General features: G+C 46.6%; 1 protein-coding gene across 1 annotated transcript in view; it reads left to right on the top strand.

Moving 5' to 3' along the window:
• Window positions 1–22,410, top strand: part of LOC147464921 (ankyrin repeat family protein) — a 36,021-nt gene extending 13,611 nt beyond the window's left edge. The window contains exons 2-4 of the mRNA XM_086517077.1: window positions 21,401–21,799; window positions 21,890–22,196; window positions 22,288–22,410. Of these exons, the coding sequence (XP_086373203.1) occupies window positions 21,401–21,799; window positions 21,890–22,196; window positions 22,288–22,339 (758 nt within the window). The 3' untranslated portion in view covers window positions 22,340–22,410. The remainder of the gene's footprint in view (window positions 1–21,400; window positions 21,800–21,889; window positions 22,197–22,287) is intronic.
• Window positions 22,411–22,612: the final 202 nt, after the last annotated feature.

Here is a 22,612-nt window from a genome sequence, read left to right as displayed (position 1 = left end):
CATGATTGAAGGACGATTGGCGCGCTCTCAAGCAAAATGGTATGCCGGTTATGTCTTTAAGCTACACCATAGCAGGGCTCCCGTCAGTCCAGTCAGTCTAGATTAGAAGTGATCGGACACTTTTGTGAGTCTATTCGTAGACCGTGCATGCCCAGACACTTAGTGTAGATGCATATCCTCTGGTTGCACACCGCATGATCATAAGCATTCCCATCAGAATCCATTAGAATCAGATAGGGGAATTTTCCAGTGCATTTAGCCTATTTTACCTATTTTTGACATTTTTCACTTATTATTTTTAAGTGACTTTTGTTGGAAAGTATGTAGGGCAAATTGGGTAACTTAATATATAAGCAACCCTAAGCTAGCACTCAATGGCAGAAGAGGCAGCAGGAGCTTCCCCGCTCAACAGGCACCTTCTCAGCAAGAACCATCAAGATCACCATAGCCTTAGTGTTTTCCCTCTCATTGCCCTAGCGTTTTCTGTTTCTAGCAGTTGTCCACCGCAAGCCGGTCTCAAGCGCCTAGCCCTGGCGTTTTCAGTTTCCCTCATCGCCAGCACTCCCAGATTCCCAGCGTTTTTCACTAATGCTACAGTAGCTGCCAGCGTTTTCCATTTTCAGCCCTTTTTGCAGCAGATGGTTCAGCGTTTTCAGCATTCCATACAGGAGCAGATTCAGCCCTAGATGCATGCAAGAGATCATCATTTTCAGCCTTTGAAAACTCAGCAAAACAGTCATTTTCAGCCACCCAAAACAGTCCCAGATTTTCAGCCATAGCGTTTTTATGGACAGCAGATAGAAGATCACAGATTTCAGCCCTTAAGTCGTCAACGTCGTCACCGTCGTCGTCACTGGCATAGTCCCAAGTTGCATCAGTTCCATGCATCGCCATTGTACCACTTTGTGCAATCTATAGTAGACCACTCTCGTCGACGAGAGTGGGGCCTTCGGAGGAGGGTTTTACGTCGTCTCTGGTGTCGTATCTCTCTTCTCTCTTTCTCTTAGTCTCATACACTTGCACGCACAATATCCATCCACTTTGTTCGTGATCACCATAGAAACAGGGGACGGGGGGACGCGGCCCTTTTATGTGGGGACGGGACGGGGGACGCTGGGACGCAGACGGGGACCCGTTTTTGGGACGTGGGGACGTCCCTCACAGGGGACGGGGCAGGGGGCGGGTCCCGGGACGCGGGTCCCCGGTGACCATCTCGGATGGGACGCGGGCAAGGGGCGGGGCTGCAGCCACTCAAATGTCAAAAAAATTTAAGTGCCCACTTTTTTGGGGGGGGGGGGGGTTTCAAATTCAAAAGCACCCTTTTGGGGAGAATTTCAAATTTCAAAATCCCACTTTTGGGGGGCCTTTCAAATTTCAAATTCAAAGTTCAAACCCCCATTTTGGGGGGAGCTCTTTCTACTTAAGAGAACCCACTTCCAAGCCTCAAGGCTCATAGCCTCATAGTATCTACTATCATACCCAAGCCTCAAGGCTCAAGGCCACTTTCTTGAAGACTCGTACTGTGTCGCGCACGCCGCACGCCCTTTGTTATATTTTGGTGTTATGTAATATGAATGCAAAAACCACTTTTTCTTTGCAATCTTGTGCTCTAAGTGTTCACTATTGTCTCAGTATTAAATTCTCAAAGAATTAGTGTTTTTTAAAGCGCGTCCCCTGTCGCGTCCCCCGTCCCCTGTTTTGCCACGTCCCCGTCCCCGAGACCCGCCACGTCCCCGAGACCTCGTGATGCACTCTCCATAAAGAACTGAAGGCTCTCCCTTCCATAAGAACTAAAAGGAACCTTGAGCAAATATGGATCACTCATCTTGAGAAAATACAACATTCATTCCGCTGCACCTAACAAGAAGTCTTCGACCCAATTGATCTCAACAAGGCGGTAGCGATTGCTCTCGCACAGGAGATGAAGCACAACAAGGGAAAGCCTAAGGAGAACAAGACTTCCACAAGTATCTCGCAGACTTCTTAGAACCCTGAGAATGGTAAGAACGGTAACTCTTCTAACCAATCTTCCAACAGTCTCTCAGAAAAGAATTCTTCCAGTGAACCTAAGGGTAAGGCTAACACAATTGCTAAACCTAAGCTCACTCCAGATGAAAAGGTAGCACAAGGAATTTTAGGAGGATACATCACGTCGGAAGAGCAAAGCACTTATTCTAAAGGTCATTGTTTTCATTGTCACATTAAGGGTACACATAAAAAGAACATGTTCTAAGCTTGAATCGAATGAATCTAAAGAATCCATAGAACTCACTTCCTTTGTCAATGCAATTACTGATAACACGAGTGCGCCCCAAGTTTCTCCTGATTCTAGCAAAGCTAACCTCGTTGCAGATTCGATCAATTACGAACGATCTTGGCTCTTGAGCCTAGGTCCAAAGAACCCCTTCAGGAAGAGCCGATCTTGGCTCTCGAGCCTAGGTCCAAAGAACCCTTACAGGAAGTATTATGTGTTCGCATGATTAGTTAGCACGCATTGTACGAGTGTTTCATTTGTGATCGTTTCGTATATTTTAGTCAGCGTCTTTATGTGATCCCTTTTTCTAGGCATGACATATTGTAGAAAAGCTAAAAAGTATGCATTCACGGAAGTCACATTCCGTGTCTCTTCCTTGGCATGACACATTCGTAGAATGAGCACATGAAAGTATGAGCACCAAGCATGGGCATTTCCATTGTGAATTGCCACAGTTCATTGTTGTAGATCATAAGAGAAAGATTCGATCTTATTGGTTGCGTCTGTGTGGTGAAGGGTTTAACACTGTCTATTTGTTCATCTACATTGCATGCACAGTCTTTTAGGAAGACAAGATTTTTTCCACTCACTTCACTGCCAGCAGATCCCATCACCTAGCGTTTTCCAGATTTGAAGCCCTAGCCTTTTGGAGCCAAGATCGCCCTCCCTTGTGCATGGCGTTTTCAGCATTAGCATTAGCAGATTTTCAGCAGATGAAGACCTGCAGTTTTCAGCCCTAAGCCATCAGTTTTCAGCCCTAAAGACCTGCAGTTTCAGCCCCCAAATCAACATTTTTCAGCAGCAGAAATCAGCCCCAATTCAGCGTTTTTGATTTGTAGCAGATTTCAGCCTTGAGCATTTTTGGACAACAGATACATACCTTCAGTTCTCAGCCCTAGCGTCGGCCTCGTCACCCCCATCGATGACACCGACATAGCCTAGACTTGCATCAGTCACATGCATTCAGTTTGTACCAGTTGTGCAATCAATAGTAGACCACTCTCGCCGATGAGAGTGGGGCCTTCGGAGGAGGGTTTTACAACGTCTCTGGTGTCGTATTCTCTTCTCTCTCTATCTCTCAGTCTCATGCACTTTCACGCACAGTGTCCATTGACTTTGTTGTGATCATAGCACTTTCTCATTAAGAACGGAAGGCTCTACTGTCCATAAGAACAAAAAGGAACCTTGAGCACAGTTTGGAGGACTCATCTTGAGCAAAGTTCAAACATTCATTCCGTTGCACCTTACATCTATTCTTTTCTATTGGCGCATGGTGTCCGTCTTGTGACAGAAAATGGGTTTTGTGCATTGTAAAATGCTCATGATGGGTACTGACTATCATGTTGATGATCATGCTGTGTGCAACTGGAGGATATGCAACTACTAAGTGCCTGGACATGCACAGCCTGCGCATAGGCTTACAAAGGTGCCAGAACACTTCCTAAGCTGACGTGAACCCTAAACCTGAAGTAGTTTGTCCACATGCACATAGGGTTAGATGTGCATGTGACATCCCTTCCTTTTCAAAGTGAGGTATTGGTACCGAACTGTATGGTGTCGAGGGAGAATGCCAACAACGACTGGAATCCTAGAAAGGACTCTTCATCGGCCCACTCTGATGCGTGGGTCATGCGATACTTGAACTTCGTAAAGGTCTGCAATGCTTGCTTCTTTGGGCCGCTCGGAAAGCAACACAAAGTGATCTGCGGCTGCGTCAATGTTCCAACTTCGTCTATGGATGTAGGTCCATCTTCTTCAAGAATCTCCGAGGAGGAAAATTCTTGAAACCACTTCCAACACAAAACCATGAACATACCCATTCCATGTAGAGTGACTGGAAAAAGACTATTCATGCAACGTAGATGAACAAAGTGACAGAGTGCCAAGCCGTTCACCAAACACAAAAAAAAAATGGGCTCGAAACTTGACTTTCTGATCTAAATCTATCAACTGTGGCAAATCACAACGGAAATTCCGATTGCAATCGATAGTACACCACTCTCGCCATCGAGAGTGGGGTCCTTGGAGGAGAGTTTTACAATGTTTTTGGTGTCGTGTTCTCTTCTCTATCTCTCAGTCTCTTGCACCTTCACGCACAGTGTCCATTCACTTTTTTTGTGTCCATTGCACTCTCTCATTAAAGAACGGAAGGCTCTCCTGTAAAAGGAACCTTGAGCACAGTTCGGAGCACTTATCTTGAGCAAAGTTTAACATTCATTGTGCTGCACCTAACACCGGCCCACTCTGAGGCGTCGGTCATGTGATACTTGAACTTCATAAAAGTCTGCAACGCTTGCTTCTTTGGGCCGCGCCGAAAGCGACACAAAGTTATCTGTGGTTCCTTCAATGCTTCAACTTCGTCTACAGTCATGCGTCTACCTTCTTCAAGAATCTTTGAGGATGGAAATTCTTGAAACCACTTCCAACACAAAAACATGAACATACCCATTCCATGTAAAGTGACTGGAAAAATTCTAGTCTTCCTTAAAGATTGTGCATGCAATGTAGATGAACATATAGACGGAGTACCAAACCGTTCATCGAACACACACAAACAATGGGGTCGAAACTTGTCTTGCTGTTCTAAATCAATCAACTATGGAAAATCACAATGGAAATGCCGATGCTTGATGCTCAATTCTTTTTGTGCTCTTTCGGATACTATGTCATGCCAAGGAAGAGACATGGAATGTGAATTCCTTGGGTGCAAATATTTCATCTTTTCATGAGTAATCCGCATACATCCGTGCTCATTCATTATTGAATCGTGTTCAGCGTACAATATGTTCATGCCTATGAAAAGGAATCACATAAGGACGGTGACTAAAATACAGGAAAGCATCACGAATGAAACACTCGAACAATGCGTGCTGACTAATCAATCGAACACATAATACTTCCTGTGGGGGTTCTTTGGACCTCAACTCGAGAGCCAAGATCGGTTCTTCGTGATTGACCGAATCTGCAATGAGGTTAGCTTCACTAGAAAAAGTATCCACTAAACCATCATCCTTGTGAACAATCACATCATTATCCTGCAAATCATCATGCTCATCATCATCATGCAGTTCATCATGCTTATCCTGTGTGTAGTGCTTTGGAGAAGACGGGATTTTGAGAGTCTTCTTCTCCTGATTCTGATCAAACTGTGCCTGCACATTAGAGAATAGTAGGACAAACTCTTCATGCGTTGCTCTGTCTGCGCTTCATGCTCTAACCGTCTTTCTTTGTGCTTGCGAGCCAATTCGGCTATTCTTTTTGTGTGCTCGCGATCCAATTCGGCGTTTCTTTCTGTGGCCGCCAAGCGTGCTTGCTCGCGCTCACGCTCTATGGCTGCCATTCTTTCTTCGTGCCACACTTCTTGTTCTCTACTTTGTCGTACCATCATGTCCATCATCGACTTGACCAAAGCCTCCATAGGAGTTGGTGCAATCCTTGGCATAGATGGGGAAGGGGGAGGGTCGAAAAACCACCTCGTGGGGAAAATTCTTCTTCGCCATTGCCATGCTCATCACCTCCATGCGAAGTACCCATTCCGCTTCAGGTGATGACCATACACTTGAAGTCTAGGGTTCTTAAGTTCACGAGGAACTTGGGTTCTTGTGGGTCTTGGTTCTTGAGGTTCTTGAGGGTCTTGAGTCTTGAGGTTCTTCTTTAGCTTGCAATCTCTGTTAGAGAAGGATCTTCTCTTCACCCGAGCTCTTCTTTTTTCCACGGGCGCACCCCTTGCTGGCCTTGCGCTCACACCAAGGTTGCTTTTTCCCACCCCACATCAATTGGCCGGCTGCTAAGTGCACGGTCCGCTCTCAATGAGTGAAAAGAGGCACAAGGGGAGGCTGGACAAGCCCTTCTTTCTTGGGTTTCCTGTCACTCTTCAAAAACATGATTAGGAATCGACACGCCCAAGAGGACTTGGGTTACGTGCGACCGCAACAAGCAAATTTTTTTTTTTTTTGGTTCTTGTGGTTCTTTCCTTGAGTGATACAGAACACTGCCAAAGTTCTGATACCAATGTAAGGTGCATCAGAAGTGAATGTTGTACTTTGCTCAAGATGAGTGCTCCGAACTGTGCTCAAGGTTCCTTTTACTTACGGAAGGGAGAGCCTTCCGTTCCTTTAGTGAGAGTGCAAGTGGTCACCAACAAAGTGTATAAACATTGTGAGTGAAGGTGCTGAGACTGAGAGATAGAGAGAGAAGAATACGACACCAGAATGTTGTCAAACCCTCCTCCGAAGGCCCCACTCTCTATGGTGAGAGCGGTCTACTATTGATAGCACAAATCTCTACAATGCTTTGGACTTGCCGACGATGTCGACGACGACGAGATGGGCTGAAATCTGAAAATGCTAAGGGTTGAAATCTGCAAATCTTTATCTGCTGAATTTTGACTCTATGTCGGTGACGACGGCGATGACGACGATGCGACGATGACACGCTGAAAATGCAGATGTTGAAATATGCGTTTTACGGGCTGAATCTGCAAACTACGTTGGATCTGATTGTGCGGCGAGGATCTGCAGCAGGAAGGTGAGATCTGCGAGGTTCGGGGGTTCTACTACGGAGTCTTGACGCTGAAAACTGAAAACGCTGAATGCTATTCTGGGTCTTGTTGCGATGGAACTGCAAAACGCTGGGCTGCTATGTTGCTCCAAAAACGCTAGGGGCTGTTCTGGTACTCGATGCAAAAACGTTAGTGATCCTGATGTCCTGCTGTCGCCAGACTCTGGCTTGCAAATGCAAAACGCTAGGCTACTTGCTGGAATTTGCTACCGCCGGGCTGATTTGCAATGCAAACGCCAGGCTGTAGTGCCTTTCAGTACATTCTGCACACATGAGTGATGCCGGATAGCATGAGTGAGGGCCTGATTTACCTCATTCCAAAGGAGGGTGGCTCCTTGGATGAGATTCGACAGTGGCGCCCCATCACCATTCTCAACTCTGCCTACAAAATTCTTGCCAAGGCTCTGAGTTTGAGGATTCAGCCACTTTTGGAGAGCCTTATACATGGGACTCAGACAGGTTTTGTCAAGGAACGCAGTATCCTTGACAACATCTTCACTTTTTGGGAGGCTTCTGCCCTTGCACGGCTCCGTGGGGAGGACCTTGTGATTCTTCTTCTCGATTTTGAGAAGGCATACGACAGAGTTGACTGGGACTTTCTAGAGGGCACGCTACGCAGGATGGGCTTCTTAGATGCTTGGATCAGAGGGGTGTCAGCTTTGTACATACAGGCTCACAGTCAGGTGCTGTTGGCAGGAGGTAGAGGTGAGCGCTTCATGCTCACACGTTCGGTTAGACAGGGTTGTCCTCTTGCCCCTTTTCTCTTTCTGTTCTATGCGGAGGCGATGAGCAGATTTTTGGTGTCACAGCAGGTTGGTTTGAGAGGCTTAACACTCCCTATACGGGGAGATGAGCTTTTGGACGCTGAGTTTGCCGACGACTCAGCCTTGTACTTAGAGGGCCAGGAGGCCAATCTACACAGATGTGAGCAGGCTTTGGAGACCTTCTGCTGTGCATCGGACGCATTGATCAACTGGAGAAAGACAGTGGCTTTCTCGGTTGGCAGTGCTCCTGTGCCAGATTGGATGCCAGGAGTGGGTTTCAGGTGGATTCCTCCAGGGACTACAGTTCGGTACTTGGGTTGTCAGGTTGGTCTTGACTTGTCCCCCGAGCAGCAGATTGCTCCTCTTCTCCTGTCCATCAGGAGAAAGCTGTTACATTGGAGCTCAGCACGACTTTCGCTGGCTGGTAGAGTAGTAGTTGCCAACCAGGTGTTGTTGGCGACTATGTGGTACATCACTTCTTGCTGGATCTTCTCGAGTTCTTGTATCAGCCAGGTAGAGAGGCTGATCAGGAACTTCCTTTGGTCAGGTCGCGATACTCAGATTTCCTGAGCCAAGGTGGCTTCGTCGGTCATCACACTTCCTTGTTCTCAGGGAGGGCTTGGGATCATTGATCCTGCACAGCAGAGCAGAGCCCTTCTTGGGAAGTTTGTCGTCAGAGGACTTCTTCCAGGCGAGCCCTGGAAGGAATTCTTGTTGCAGAGGCTTCGTGCCAGGGTGCCTCAGTCAGGAGGTCCTTGGCAACCTTCGACCAGATGGATCTTTTCAGAGCTGCGCCGAGTTGGTTTGAGCAGGAGACTGGAGGACAGATTCGGTGTGAGTTTACTTCGATCTTGGGAGCTCTTACGGTGTGGCCTAGAGCAGAGACAGCCGACGTGCACGGAGGAGCGCCTACGGCAGCCCCTCGTCTGGAACCCCATGGTTAGCACTCAGAGAGGCCACTTGGTTGGGAGTCGGCCTCATGTTTCTTGGGGTCCCATGGCGGCAGGTCCAGCGCGTTCTCTAGGTGACTAGCTAGAGTTCACAGGTTTGTCAGAGGAGGTACAGGCTGTCCAGCTGCAGGGCATGAGAGGGGTGCAGAGCATGTGTCAGGACATCTCAGAGTCAGTTCCAGCTGAGTGGCTCACGCCTCTCGAGCCAGTAGCACCCCGGTGGATGGGAGCCTTCACACGACTGGAGGTTTTCATTTCAGTCAGGGCTTGCTCAGAGACTGTCCCAGCCCTGTTCTTTGAGCTTCAGGGTAGGGGACGATTACAGCGAGTTGCAGTAGAGGCCTGCAGGTAGCAGAGTGCTGTTTCCAGAGGATCCGAGTTGTGGGCATCTGTGGGAGGACTTGCGTCATAGACCGTGACTCAGCAGCTCTTGAGACTGGACACTGGAGGCTATGGGCTTGGGAGTGTTGTCCACTGGCACGAGTACAGTGGGATCCTGGTGAGTGGCTATGGAGGGACCCCTTCTCTTCTGCCGACTGCCCAGGAGTCCCCTTCTTTCAGTACACTGTTCAGCTTGGACGTCATATACTTGCAGCACAGAGAGAGGCCCGCCCCGCTGCAACACGTCATTGGCAGGAGGAGGGCCTCACAGTCGAGTTCTTGGCAGCTTTTTGGCAGAGGCTGTGGGACTCCAGACAGCCGAGGCGAGTCACCTTGTTCCAGTGGCTGGTTGCACACAAAGCCACAGCAGTAGGGAGCTGGCTGGTGCATAGTGGTCTCTCGGCCGCATGTGCAGCCTGTGACCAGTTGGTGGAGAGTCAGCGTCACTGTCTTTGGGACTGTCCCTCGGCCCAGCAGGTGTGGCTACGTGTTCTTCGGCTGATGCCTGCCCTCTCCACGGCTCGACAGTACACTTGGGGGGCAGCGGCTTGGTCCACCCTCACGGGCCCAGCACTTCAGTTTGAGCTATCTTCCACCAGCAGGATGATAGTGATACGGGGGGGCGACCTACACTCCAGCCTGCTACAGAGATTACTCCACAGGAGTGGTGCAGTGAGAGAGAGGAGTGTTGGGAGCTCATCAGCGGCCTAGCTCTCTGGTTCATCTGGTGGGCCCGCTGTTTCCGTATCTTTGAGGCTCGTCCTGTGCCACCAGCAGAGACTGTTCGTGACTTTTGGCTAGAGCTGATCCATACTCTCAGAGGACAGCTTGAGGGACTACAGGGCAGCTCCGACCGCATGCGGGAGCGCCGCGAGGCTTTTCTTCGACTCTGGCGCCCTGGGCTTTTCTACACCATAGTCCAGGTGGTGCTCATATGGCACTACTGTCCACCTGTGTGGTTCTTCCCTCCTCCCATCTCTTGATTTAGCCTCATTGTATATATGCTGTTTTTTCATTGGGAGAGTCTCCCCATCATGCTTGTTGTAGCCCTCTCTCGCAGAGGTGGATGTAGCCCTATGGGCAATTTTCATTAACTAATAGAAGGATCTTTTTCTCGAAAAAAAAAATATGCAAACGCCAGGCTGTCTTCATGCAAAAATGCTAGGCTGGATCTGGTGTCTGTGGCTGAAAACGCAAGGTTGACTGCCGGGGGGGGGGCTTACTGAGAAGATGCCTGTTGAACACTTGGTTCCTGTTGCCTCTTCTGCCAGATTATGCTAGCGCTAGGTTTCTTATGTACTTGCTTATCAAAATTGCCCTGCCCAGTTTCCCAACACAAGTCACTCACAAATAATAAGTGAAAATTGGTTAAAATAGGGAAAATAGGTCTATGCACTGTAAAAATGCTCCTGATGGGTTCTGATGGTAATCCGATGATCATGCTGTGTGCAACCAGAGGATATGCATCTACTCTAAGTGTTTGGACATGCACGGTCTGCGAACAGACTCACAAAAGTGCCAGAGCACTTCCTAAGCTAGGCTGAGTGAACTGAATTGAACCCTTGTCATAAAGTAGCTTGTCCACGTACACATAGGGTTATATGTGCACGTGACATTCTCCTTTTTCTTTTCGAGCTTCGCCTGCACATTAGAAATGAGAGATGCAAAATGAACAACTTCTTCCCCACGAATGACAATGGGAGAGTCACTTTTGGCATTTAAAGTGAAAGTATTGTCTGCCAAATCAATGAGAGGGTTATGCTCACGAAACCATCGAATGCCCAAAATCATATCACATCCTGAAAGAGTAGAAACTAGAAATTTCTGTGGAAGGACGCTTGTTGAATAGTGAATAACACATCAAGGCACTCTTGTGTAATGAGAGGCCATACCGGGAGCGAAGCCCGACACCTTGAGCAAGTACCAGAATCAGCAAGCGTTTTCTCTTCTCTTCCAGATCAGCAAGCGTTAGCACCCACCCTCGTGGTACCTAGCCAATGTGGTAGTAGATCCTTGCCGCAAGTGCATCGCTGCGATAGATCAGTCCTAGCATTTGCAGATCAGCCCATTTCTGCAAGCGTTTTCATTTTCACCAGTTACCATCAGCATCAGATCCTCGCCATATTTCCCCGAATACATCAGATCAGCCTAGCGTTTTCAGCCCAGGATCATCAGCAATTCCAGCCAGGAGGACTAGCGTTTTCAGTCTCAGATTTCAGCCTAGCTGTCACCGCCTTTGTCGCCTTCGTTGTCCATTCGTGGTGGGGAGGGTCTTCATTCTTTCCCTCTCATTTCTAATGTGCAGGCGGAGCTTGAAAAAAAATGTGAGAAGGAGACTCTCTCAGTCCTTTCTTCTCCAAGCAGATGTGATTGTTTGCAAGGATTGTAAGGTGCAGCGGAAGTGAATGTTGAACTTTACTCAAGATGAGTGCTCCAAACTGTGCTCAAGGGTTCCTTTTACTTACGGAAGGGAAAGCCTTCCGTTCCTTTGGCGAGAGAGTGCAAATGATCACAAACAAAGTGGATAAACATTGTGAATGAAGGTGCTAAGACTGAGAGATAGAGAACGACACCAGAATGTTGTCAAACCCTCCTCCGAAGGCCCCACTCTCTATGGCGAGAGCGGTCTACTATTGATTGCACAAATCTCTACAATGCAATGGACTTGCCGACGATGTCGACGACGATGAAGACGAAGACGAGACGGGCTGAAATCTGAAAACGCTAATGGCTGAAATTTGCAAATCTTTATCTGCTGAATTTTGACTCCATGTTGGTGACTGTGTCGATGGCGACGACAACGCGTTGAAAACGCAGATGCTGAAATCTGTGTTTTCCGGGCTGAAACTGCAAACTACGCTGGATCTGACCGTGCGGTGAGGATCTGCTGCGGGAAGGTGAGATCTGCGAGGTTCGGGGGTTCTACTGCGGAGTCTTGACGCTGAAAACTGAAAACACTGATGCTTATGACGGTCTTGTCGCGGAGAATCTGCAAAACACTAGGGGACTGTGCTGATCCAAAAACACTAGGGCTGATTTGGGGTACTGCTGTCGCCAGACTGCTTCAAATGCAAAACGCCAGGGCTGATTTACAATGGAAGAAGACGCTGGCTTGGCTGAAAACGCCAGGTCATCCGCCCGGGGGGGGGGGGGGGGGGGGGGGTGTCTTGCTGAGAAGGTGCACTGTGGATGTCAGGTCCCTGCTGCGTCTTCTGCCAGAAAGTGCTAGTGCTAGGTTTCTTTGTCACGTGACACATCCCAACCCTATGTGTCCATGGACAAGCTACACCACAGCAGGGTTCAGTCAGTTCAGTCAAGTCTAGATTAGCAGTGATCTGGCACTTTTGTGAGCCTATTTGTAGACTGTGCATGCTCAGTCACTTAGCATAGATGCATATCCTCCGGTTGCACACAGCATGATCATCGGAATTCCCATCAGAATCCATTAGCATCAGTTAGGGGAATTTTCTAGTGCATTTAGCCTATTTTCCTATTTATTGGTATTTTCACTTATTATTTTTAAGTGACTTTCCAACAAAAGTAGGTAGGGCAATTTTACTAAGTTAATATATAAGCAAACCCAGGTTAGCACTTTCTGGCAGAAGAGGCAGCAGGAGCTCCCCGCTCAACAGGCAACTTCTCAGCAGTACCCACCAACACCCCCAGCGTTTTTGGATCCCCATCCTCGCTGGGCAAGTTCCCATCCTCAGCGTTTTCCCAACATCAGCCATCGCCATCAAGCCCTCCCTTTGTGGCGTTTGTTCCCCCTTCAGGCAGCCCCCAAAGCGAGCGTTTTTGGGATTGCAAAGCATCAGCAGAATCAGCGTTTCGACATCAGCAATTTCAGCCAAGCTAGCGTTTTTGCTGGCGTTTTTGCCTTGCTGCAGCGTTTTGACTTTCAGCCCCAACCTGTCGCAGATACACAGCATTTTCAGCCTTTAGCAAGGTAGCAGATACATCCCAGATTGGTTGCAGAAGTTCCCCCATCTGTAGCCCAAGAAAATGCAGCCAAAACAGTCATTTTCAGCCACCAAAACAGTCCGGAAATTCAGCGATTAGAAGATCACAGATTTCAGCCATCAAGTCGTTGTCGTCATCGGCATAGTCCCATTGCATCAGTCCTTTGCATACGCATTGTACACCTTTGTGCAATCAAAGTTAGACCACTCGCCGACAAGAGTGGGGCCTTCGGAGAAGGGTTTTACAACCTCTAGGTGTCGTATCTCTTCTCTCTCCTTCTCTCAGTCTCGTTCACTTGCACGCACAATATCCACTCACTTTTTTCTTGATCATAGCACTCTACAAGACGGAAGGCTCTCTCCTTCCCTAAGAACTAAAAGGAACCTTGAGCAAATAAAGATCACTAATCTTGAGAAAATACAACATTCATTCCGCTGCACCTAACATTCTTATGTACTTAAGTGCTTATCAAAATTGCCCTACCCAGTTTCCCAACAAAAGTCAATTAAAAATAGGGAAAATTACCAAAATACCCCTCTAATTTGAGGAAATTCCCAAAATACCCTTGTATCTATTTTGGTTGGAATGTTCAAGATTTTCTAATCTTCATTCGTTTTTGACAATTGAGATCCGTTTTTGAGTGCTCAGCATGTAATTTGTCACCGGTTACCATCGCAAAAAAGGCAATTATGTCTAAAAATAATGAAGCAATTCATCTCCAAAGCCTACGTAACCAATTCAAATTGTAGTTTTAGCATATTGTACGATAGACAATCACTCTTCTTGTGAAGACCTACAGAAAAATTTATTTTTCGAGAAATTTAGTCTCACAACCAGGGGTATTTTGGGAATTTTGGAAAATTTGAAGGGCATATTGGGAATTTATGACAAAATATCGGGGGCATTTTGGGAATTTTTGAAATTTGAGGGGTATTTTGGGAATTTCCTCAAATTAGAGGGGTATTTTGGTAATTTCCCCTTAAAAATAATAAGTGAAAATTGGCTAAAATAGGAAACATAGGTGTATGCACTGTAAAAATGCTCTTGATGGGTTCTGACTGAAATCTGATGATCATGCTGTGTGCAACCAGAGGATATGCATCTACTCTAAGTGCCTTGACATGCATTGTCTGTGAAGAGACTCATAAAAGTGCCATATCATTCCTAATCTAATTGAATTGAACCCATGTCATGAAGTAGCTTGTCCACGTACACATAGGGTTAGATGTGCATATGACAAGGATGATGATTTGGATAATGATTTTTCTAGTGAAGCTAACCTCATTAGAGATACGATCAGTCACGAAGGACTGATCTTGGCTCTCGAGTCGAGGTCCAAAGTAATCACTCAAGAAGTATTATGTGTTTGCATGATTAGTCAGCACGCATTGTTCGAGTTTCACGTTTGTGACGGTTTCTTGTATTTTCGTCACTGTCTTTATGTGTTCCCTTTTCACAGGCATGCCGTATTGTACGATGCACACGATTCACTCACGGATGAGAACGGATGTATGCGGATGACTCTCGAAAGAAAAAAAGTTTGCATTCAAGGAATTCACATTGTTTCCCGATTGTCCATTTTGTCAATCGCTTTTACATGTTTCTTCCTTGGCATGACATAGTCTCAGAAAGAGCACGAGCAAGATTGTCTATCAAGCATCTGCATTTCCGTTGTGATTTGCCACAGTTGATAGATTTAGGTCGAAAAGTCAAGTTTCGATCCCACTTTTTGCATGTGTTTGGTGAACGGTTTGACATTCCGTCACTTTGGTCATTTGCATTGTATGCACAGTCATTTAGGAAGATTAGTATTTTCCCAGTTACTCTACATGGAATGGGTATGTTTATGGTTTTGTGTTGGAAATGGTTTCAAGAATTTTCCTCCTCGGAGATTCTTGACGAAGGTAAACCCACGACCATAGACGCAGTTGGAGCATTGAAGCCGCAACAGATCACTTTGTGTCACTTTCGGCGCGGCCCAAAGAAGCAAGCATTGCAGACCTTCATGAAGTTCAAGTATCACACGACCCACTCATCAGAGTGTGCCAACGAAGAGTTCTTCACAGGATTCCAGGAGTTGTTGGCGCACTCCCTCGACGCCATACAACTCGGTATCAGTACCTCACTTTGAAAAGGAGGGGATGTCACGTGCCCTATGTGCATGTGCACAAGCTATCTTAGGTCTAGGGTTCAGGTCAGCCTAGGAAGTGTTCTGGCACCTTTATGAGCTTGTGCGCAAGCCGTGCATGTCCAGGCACTTACATTAGTTGCATATCCTCTGATTGCATACAACATGATCATTAGCATGGCATTCAATACCCATCATAAGCATTTTATAGGCATTTTAGGTCATTTATTTATAAGTGACTTTTGGAATTCTTTTGGAAGTTTGTTGCAAAGTTTACTATTGGCTCCTATATAAGAAACCTAGCGCTAGCAGCAGAAGGTAGAAGATAGAGTAGAACAGCAGTTCCCTAGCGTTTTCTCGCAAAACCCAAGAACCTTGAAGACCTTCAGTGTTTTCAGCAAGTACCAGAATCAGCCAGCGTTTTCTCTTCTCTTCCAGATCAGCAAGCCTTAGGAGATTCCTACACCCACCCTCGCGGTACCTTGCCAATGCGGTAGCAGATCCTTGCCACAAGTGCATCGCCACGACAGATCAGCCCTAGCATTTGCAGATCAGCCCATTTCTGCAAGCGTTTTCATTTTCAGCAGTTACCATCAGCATCAGATCCTCGCCGTATTTCCCCGAATACATCAAATCAGCCCAGCGTTTTCAGCGAGATAGCATCAGCGTTTTCAGCCGAAGATCATCAGCAATTCCAGCCAAGAGCACTAGCGTTTTCAGTCTCAGATTTCAGCCTAGTCGTCACGGCCGTCGTTGCGGTCAACATCGACTTAGCCTTCCCTTGCATCTAGACCATTGTACCAGATTTGTGCAATCAATAGCATAGACCTCTCTCGCCATCGAGAGAGGGCCCCTTGGAGGAGGGTTTGAGAACCGCCTGGTGTCGTATTCTTCTCTCTTCTCTCAATCTCAACACTTCCACTCACAGTAGCATTCACTTTGCTTGTGATCATTGCACTCTCTCTCTAAAGGACGGAAGGCTCTCCCTTTCGTAAGTAAAAGAAACCCTTGAGCACAGTTCAGAGCACTCATCTTGAGCAATTTCAACATTCACTTCCTCTGCACCTTACAATAGCACATCGTATCCCATAGGGTAAATGAGTGTCCATATAGGCCGGTTTGATCACATATCCATCCTCTGATAGTTGGAGGAGATGCTCTCCATAGAAAGCCATCTTCGTGTCCAACTCTTGTACCAACAGTATCCATGTGCTTCTGGTATCTAGTTGAATCAAATCCTGACGTATAAGTCTAGTGGTCTTGGTCCGTGTGAGAGAAAGGGAGGGTGCATCCAAGGAGTATTGGAATGGAGGCAATCTTATCCATGCTGAAGCCATGTGAGTGAAACCATGATGTCATCTATCCATACCAACGTGCTGTCTCCCCTTGTAGCGCTAGCTGTCGGGTTGACTCAAGGGCTAGCCGAGCATATCTATCTCTGGGAAGGTCCCATAAATTATGCATGAAGGAAACTGATTTAGTAAGGGCCTCAACTACGAGAGGGGGGTCAGCTAGCTCAGCTCGAATAATCTCATGTGGCATTGAGGCCTTAGCCCCAATCATCCGAGAGATCATAGAGATTAGAGGCCTCTCCATACACATCTTCTCCAAACCTCTCCAGGTTGCATAAGCTCTCGCCTATCTAGTCTCTGCTGCTCTCCTCAATGAAAATGCCGGTCCATTGAAGACTACCCCAAGATAGGTGTATGCATCTGTTTACTCCACCATCACCTAGCCATAAGTAAAAGTAGGTGCTGACTGACCTCCTGGCCTACTGTGGTGTGGTGTTAAACACCATAACCTTGGTTTTCCCAAGGTTAAAAGACAATCTACTATTCGTGGGCAAATGTGTACAAAGCATCTAAATGACGCTGCATCCCCTCCGGCGAGTCGGAAATCAGCACAATCTCATACTGCGGTCCTCTGTTACCATCCCTTTCAACGTAGTCAAAACCTCATCCACATACATGCCAAATAGTGTAGGAGATAGCGGGCAGCCCTGTTTCACCCAATGCCAAATTAGAAATCCCCTCTAGAGTGTATACATACCCCACTACTGGCTTTTATAGAGCCATGATCCCCCAAATCAACTCTTTTGGAACCCCCATCTCTTGCAATTTGCACATCAATCTAGCTCTGGGCATTGTATCGAAGGCTTTGCGGAAGTCCACAAAGCAACAATAGAGCCGTCTCCCACAGGATCTCCCCTCCTCAATAATGGCTCCGAGTGTCAGAATATGATCAAGAGTAGAGAACCCTGTCCTGAAACCGGCCTGTCCTGCTGCCCGTACACCCTCTCTCTCTCTCTCTCTGCCCATCTACTCAGCTGTTGCTCAAGGATAGATGCGTACAACCGTGCCAATGTGTGTCCAATCATGATATTGCGGTAGTTCCCAAGCTCCATAGGGTCCCCTGACTTGAAGATAGGTACAATCGTGGACAAACTCCAAGTATCAAGTAGGCCCTCTCACATGGCACGGATGAACATCACTGCTAGAAGCTTTGCAAACAAATCTTTGGCATGGATAAAATGCTTTGCTACCAGGCCATCGTGATCATATGCTCTCCTAGTCTTCATCCTGTCAATGGCTTTCTTTACCATCTCGGCGGTAAAGAAAGCACGTGTGTGGGCATGGCTTTGACGGATCTGGAAGAGGTGGCTGCCCCGAGACTGAGAGATGATGCATATTGACCCCATAACTCTGTAGAAGTGATGACTGGTGGGGGGAAGTGCTCATGGAAGAGTCGCCATGCCTTGCCTGAATCCTAGCTCAAAAACAGTTGATATAAATCTTGCTCGAGCAGAGCTAGAAACGCCCTCTTCTTTTGTCGTACCAAACGCCGAGAAGCAATCCGTGATTGCCTGTGAGTAATGACTCCTAGAAGTACCTCCCTCTGAAGTCGGGCTCTCGTCTCTCTGCACTCCTCATCATACCAGCTATTTTGGGGTGTGCTCCTAGAACGTCGTCGCTGTCCGGGCTTAGTGTGGGGGTATGGCTCTGCTGTTGCATCATGTAGTGTCTCTGTCAATATATAAGTGAGCTCCCCTAAAGGTCTTCCCAGATCCTCTGTGCATAAGCATCTGTAGAGACCATCTATGTAGACAGAATTAGTCTCTGAAGTAAAATTGTATCGGGTATGCGTAGGTGTGACGTGTCTGTGCCAGTCGAGCCGTGCTGAACTAGAATGAGACGGCAAAAACGTGAGGAGAGCATGATCTACTGCTACCCCAATAGGCCTGGGCCCGATTGTGAAGTCTTGAATAGAGGGTATGAAACTAGGTTAAGCCAAAACATAATTCATTGTGCTGGCCCATGTCTATGAGGAAAGCAAATGAACCCACTCGACGCTAGAAATCTGTAGAGGCCATTCAAGATGGCCAGTCCATGTGCAGTCCCGAAATCTGTAAGATATCCCCCATATCCAGTGTGCATCATCAAAGTACAAGCCGGTACTCCATCCTTTGCACCTTCGTCCAGAAGCATGCTCGAGAATGAGCCCATGGCCTCATATTTAAAGGCCCTAGGCCCAAAAGCAGTTTACATGAACAGCCTTCAAACTCACAAGCAACTAGCCCAAAAGCTAGTAGCGTAAATCACGAAAATCCGTACAGTTGCCATGTCAGCAGTCAGTGCAAAACTCACGTCATCATGTCAGTGCAAAATCAGGGTTTTCCGTATAGCTACCAAGTCATCAGATTCTACGCTGTGTCTTTGAGGGTCCAGCTTTATATTAATTCCTTTATGTCACTCGGGCCCCATCGGACGGTGTCCCATAAGTTGGTAGGACTTCTTCTTCTGCTGTTGCTTGTTCTTCTTAGGGTTTAGGCCCCTCGGCCGTGATTTGAAGGTTGGCTCTGCTCTTCAGTGACTTGACACGTGAGCAGTTTGTAACATTCTCTCTCGCCGCCTTGATCTCTGGCATCAGCTCTTGCATTTGTGCTACCTGTGTTAAGAGTGAGGTCATCACCCAAAAATATCCCAGTTTGCTGGAGTGTTGGCCTCTTCTTCAGGAATTCCTTCCTAGATTCCAGTGTAGGGAAACGTATAATGTGTGCTCTTTCCTTGGGCCTTGCTTTCTCATCACTTCCCTTCTTGCCAACTCTCCAAGCACCTGTGTGGGTTCATAAATACCCATGCGCTTAAGAGCTCTTGCACTTTTCTTCTACTGTTCTCGTGTCTTTGAGACCTACAACATGCACATGAAGGGCTCTAGTCTTTCTCTTTTTCTCCTCCTCAATTGTTATATTGATGATAGTCCATGTCGGTGTGGCTTCAGGCATCTTATCTTTTCCTTTCTTTGCATCCTCGATCCACTTTTCAGCTTTATTAACCTTCTCTTGTGTTTTGAATAGGTGCTCCACCCACAAAGAGGTGGTTCGTGCATTTTGCTCTTCCTCTTCTCATAGAGTTTTCACTTGCTCCTTAATGCTTTTGAGCTCCTTGATCATTGAGGGTTGATTTTCTGCCTCCTTTGCGGGGGTATTTTAGCAAGCTGTAAGGCCTCCCTTAAGTGCTTCAATCATTGCATCCTTTTCATTCATGTGTTTTTCCATTTTTGATTTCCAGGATTCAAACATAGCAAGTGCATCCTCTAATCTTTTCTGCATCACACATTCCATTACATTCACTTCTGCCCTCACAATCGTCTGCATTTCGGCCTTCAATGATGTGTACATGTCGTCTTGCTTACTAAGCATCTCTTTGTCCAATTCTTTCCTCATATCTGCATACATAGCTTTTTTGTAACTTTCCGCATTTGCATACATCTCTTTTTCAATGTCACCCCTCAAGAGGCTCAGCTCTGCCTTAATCATCACCTGTACCTTCTCATACTTAAGTCATCTTTGACTCTAGATAGTTTTTGTGCTCTCACAGAATCTGGCGATAGTGTGCTCTCTCAAAACCTCTGCCTAAATGTCGCTTTTGATTTAGGCGGGGTTTCATAAATGCTGCCATCCCCGACATCGACTGGTTGGTCCATCCCCAAGCTTGCGATGGGATCGCCTGGGCCTCTGAAGAGAAAGAGTGATGACCTGTTGTTGTGTGCCGCCTTCGACAGCGCACCCCCCCCCACACACACACACACACACACACACACACACACACACACACACACAGAGAGAGAGAGAGAGAGAGAGAGAGAGAGAGAGAGAGAGAGAGAGTATATTAATGTCTTGGCCAAAGTGACCTATGAGACTAGAAAGTTACAATGTGGTGGATCTGATACAAAGTCAGAATAACAAAAGAGAGAGAGAAGGGGGGGGGGGGAGAAGGCTCTTCATGTTGATAACAAGTTGCATATTCAAGTGTCCAAGGGTATTCCAGCATAGATGTGACATGCCCTTGATGGATAGATGCCTGGTATACACAACTCCTACTGCTACAGCCGTGTGCTCTTGCTATGAATCCTGAGACCAGTGGTGACACAGGGGAACCATCCTTCTGAAAAAGAGAGAGAAGACTATCAGCCTCAAGGCAGAAAGAGAAACTGCCCTCGAGAGGCTCTGGTGAGCTCCACCTTTCCATACTTAATCTGCCTCGAAGAAGGATGCCCTGAGGATCACGTATCCAGTAATTGCTGCTCCTGGTGCCTGGGGAACAAGCTGCCTTCACGTACAGATTTTGGTCCTTTCTCTGGGATTTGCGGATCAGCCGCGGTGTGGTTGATGGTTCAGGCTGGTTTGCCAGTGGGGACATGGGCTGGCAATGTTGGCCATCATTGGATCTGTTTGTGTTGCACCTTACATGTAGATGAGACTATTGGCCACTGTCTTTGGGTTTACCCACATGCACGTATGGTCTGATGCTCAGTTTGTGCTCTCCTCTGTCGGGTGGGTGTTTGCACAGGCTTGGGAGGAGCCGCTGCTGATAGTATTAAAGTTGGTGTTTGCTAAATTGCTATGCACATGGGTGAAATGCAGTGTTTCAAGGTTTGTGGAGAGGTGGCAACATGACAATATGGAGATAATGGATAGTGAGTAGGTGCTTAAGTCTGTGCCACTGCCATGCATGTACGAGGATGCTATGCTGTAAACATGAGTTGAGAGGGGTGCTTTTTTTACATGCGCTAAGTATAATTGATATCGAAATGATGGGTTCTGAGCTCCGAGTTTCTGGTTACTTTTCAATAAACGCAGGTTTGGATTGGCTTGTTTATCATAGGTATTATTTCTTGCAAACTCTGTACATATGTGAAGATCGGTATATGCAGAAACTTTGTTCGATACTTGATGCCAATAGGATTTAGTCAAGGACTTTTTGAAGTCTACTCAAAGTAGTGTGACAAAAGATCTGGTTGACAATAAGATCTCCGGGGGTTGAGTGAAAGACCAGGTCTATCAAGAGAATGTTGTGTGAAGAGGGGATAGGATGATTGGTGATGGCTTGTTTTATCTCTGTAGGTGTGCAGTCAGAGCTCATCTTTGGTGCTTTGGAGAAGTACAAGAACAAGACTGAATTTTCCAACAAACATTACCTTGAAGAACGTGTAATGTTCAGTGAGGATAAGCTGTTGGATGAAGAGAGCAAAGGTATTATGATGTCTTGGGAAAAGCCATTGATGGAGGCACATGCAAGGGCTGTGTGTGCAGGGGGTGGAGACATCTTGAATGTAGGATTTGGAATGGGTCTTGTTGACACAGCAATACAAAGCTACCAGCCGACTTCTCACACAATCATTGAGGCACATCCAGAAGTGTATAAGAGAATGATTGCTTCAGGATGGGCAGAAAAAGCGAATGTACACATTATTTTTGGGCAATGGCAGGACGTTTTGCCAAGTCTTGGGGTGGTTTATGATGGTAATTTTCTTCATCCAAGATTATGAGTAATAGCATGAAAAAATTGGTTTCGTTTGCATTTAATACTAACTTCTAAAAACATGATTGCAGGGATTTTCTTTGATACTTATGGGGAACACTATGAGGACTTGAAGGAGTTTCATGATTGCCTACCCCAATTACTGAAACCGGGTGGGATTTATTCTTTCTTCAATGGCCTCTGTGCCGACAATGCCTTCTTTCATGTTGTTTATTGTCAGCTTGTGTCCCTGGTTTTGTCACAAATGGATTTTACAATACAGTTCATTCCCCTTCCTGTCAAAGACTGTTTGGATGAAAAGACTTGGGAAGGTGTGAGTCATAAATATTGGCAGCTTGACACGTACTTTTTACCAGTCTGTCAGAAGGGAGATGAAAGGTGAGCGGTGCTTCAATTTGATTCAGAATGCTTCGCAAAGCTTCTGTCTTGAGGGTAGATGAAGCTTTGGGAGATATTTCTTTTTTAACAGGGAAAACTGCTCACTTAAGAGGCAGAAAGGGGATGACAAGATTTCTTCTTGAAGATGAGTGCACCATCCTGTCTAATTGACTTACTATTGGGATATACCTTTGATTCTTGTGTCAGTTCTTTCTTTCTGTTTTGGTTTTGTGTACAGAAACAGCATTTGTTGTGTGTGTGTGTGTGTGTGTGTGTGTGTGTGTGTGTGTGAGAGAGAGAGAGAGAGAGAGAGAGAGAGAGAGAGAGAGAGAGAGAGAGAGAGAGAGAGAGAGAGAGAGAGAAATAAAATGTTATATTAACGTCTTCAAAAGGCCAAAGCGATGAGACCAGACAGT

Source organism: Adiantum capillus-veneris, chromosome 1 (genome assembly GCF_014529385.1).
Source record: "Adiantum capillus-veneris isolate H3 chromosome 1, ASM1452938v2, whole genome shotgun sequence".
NCBI classification, from domain to species: domain Eukaryota; kingdom Viridiplantae; phylum Streptophyta; class Polypodiopsida; order Polypodiales; family Pteridaceae; genus Adiantum; species Adiantum capillus-veneris.
The sequence above is the reverse complement of the archived record's forward strand: the minus strand, read 5'-3'. Positions and strand labels throughout refer to the sequence as shown.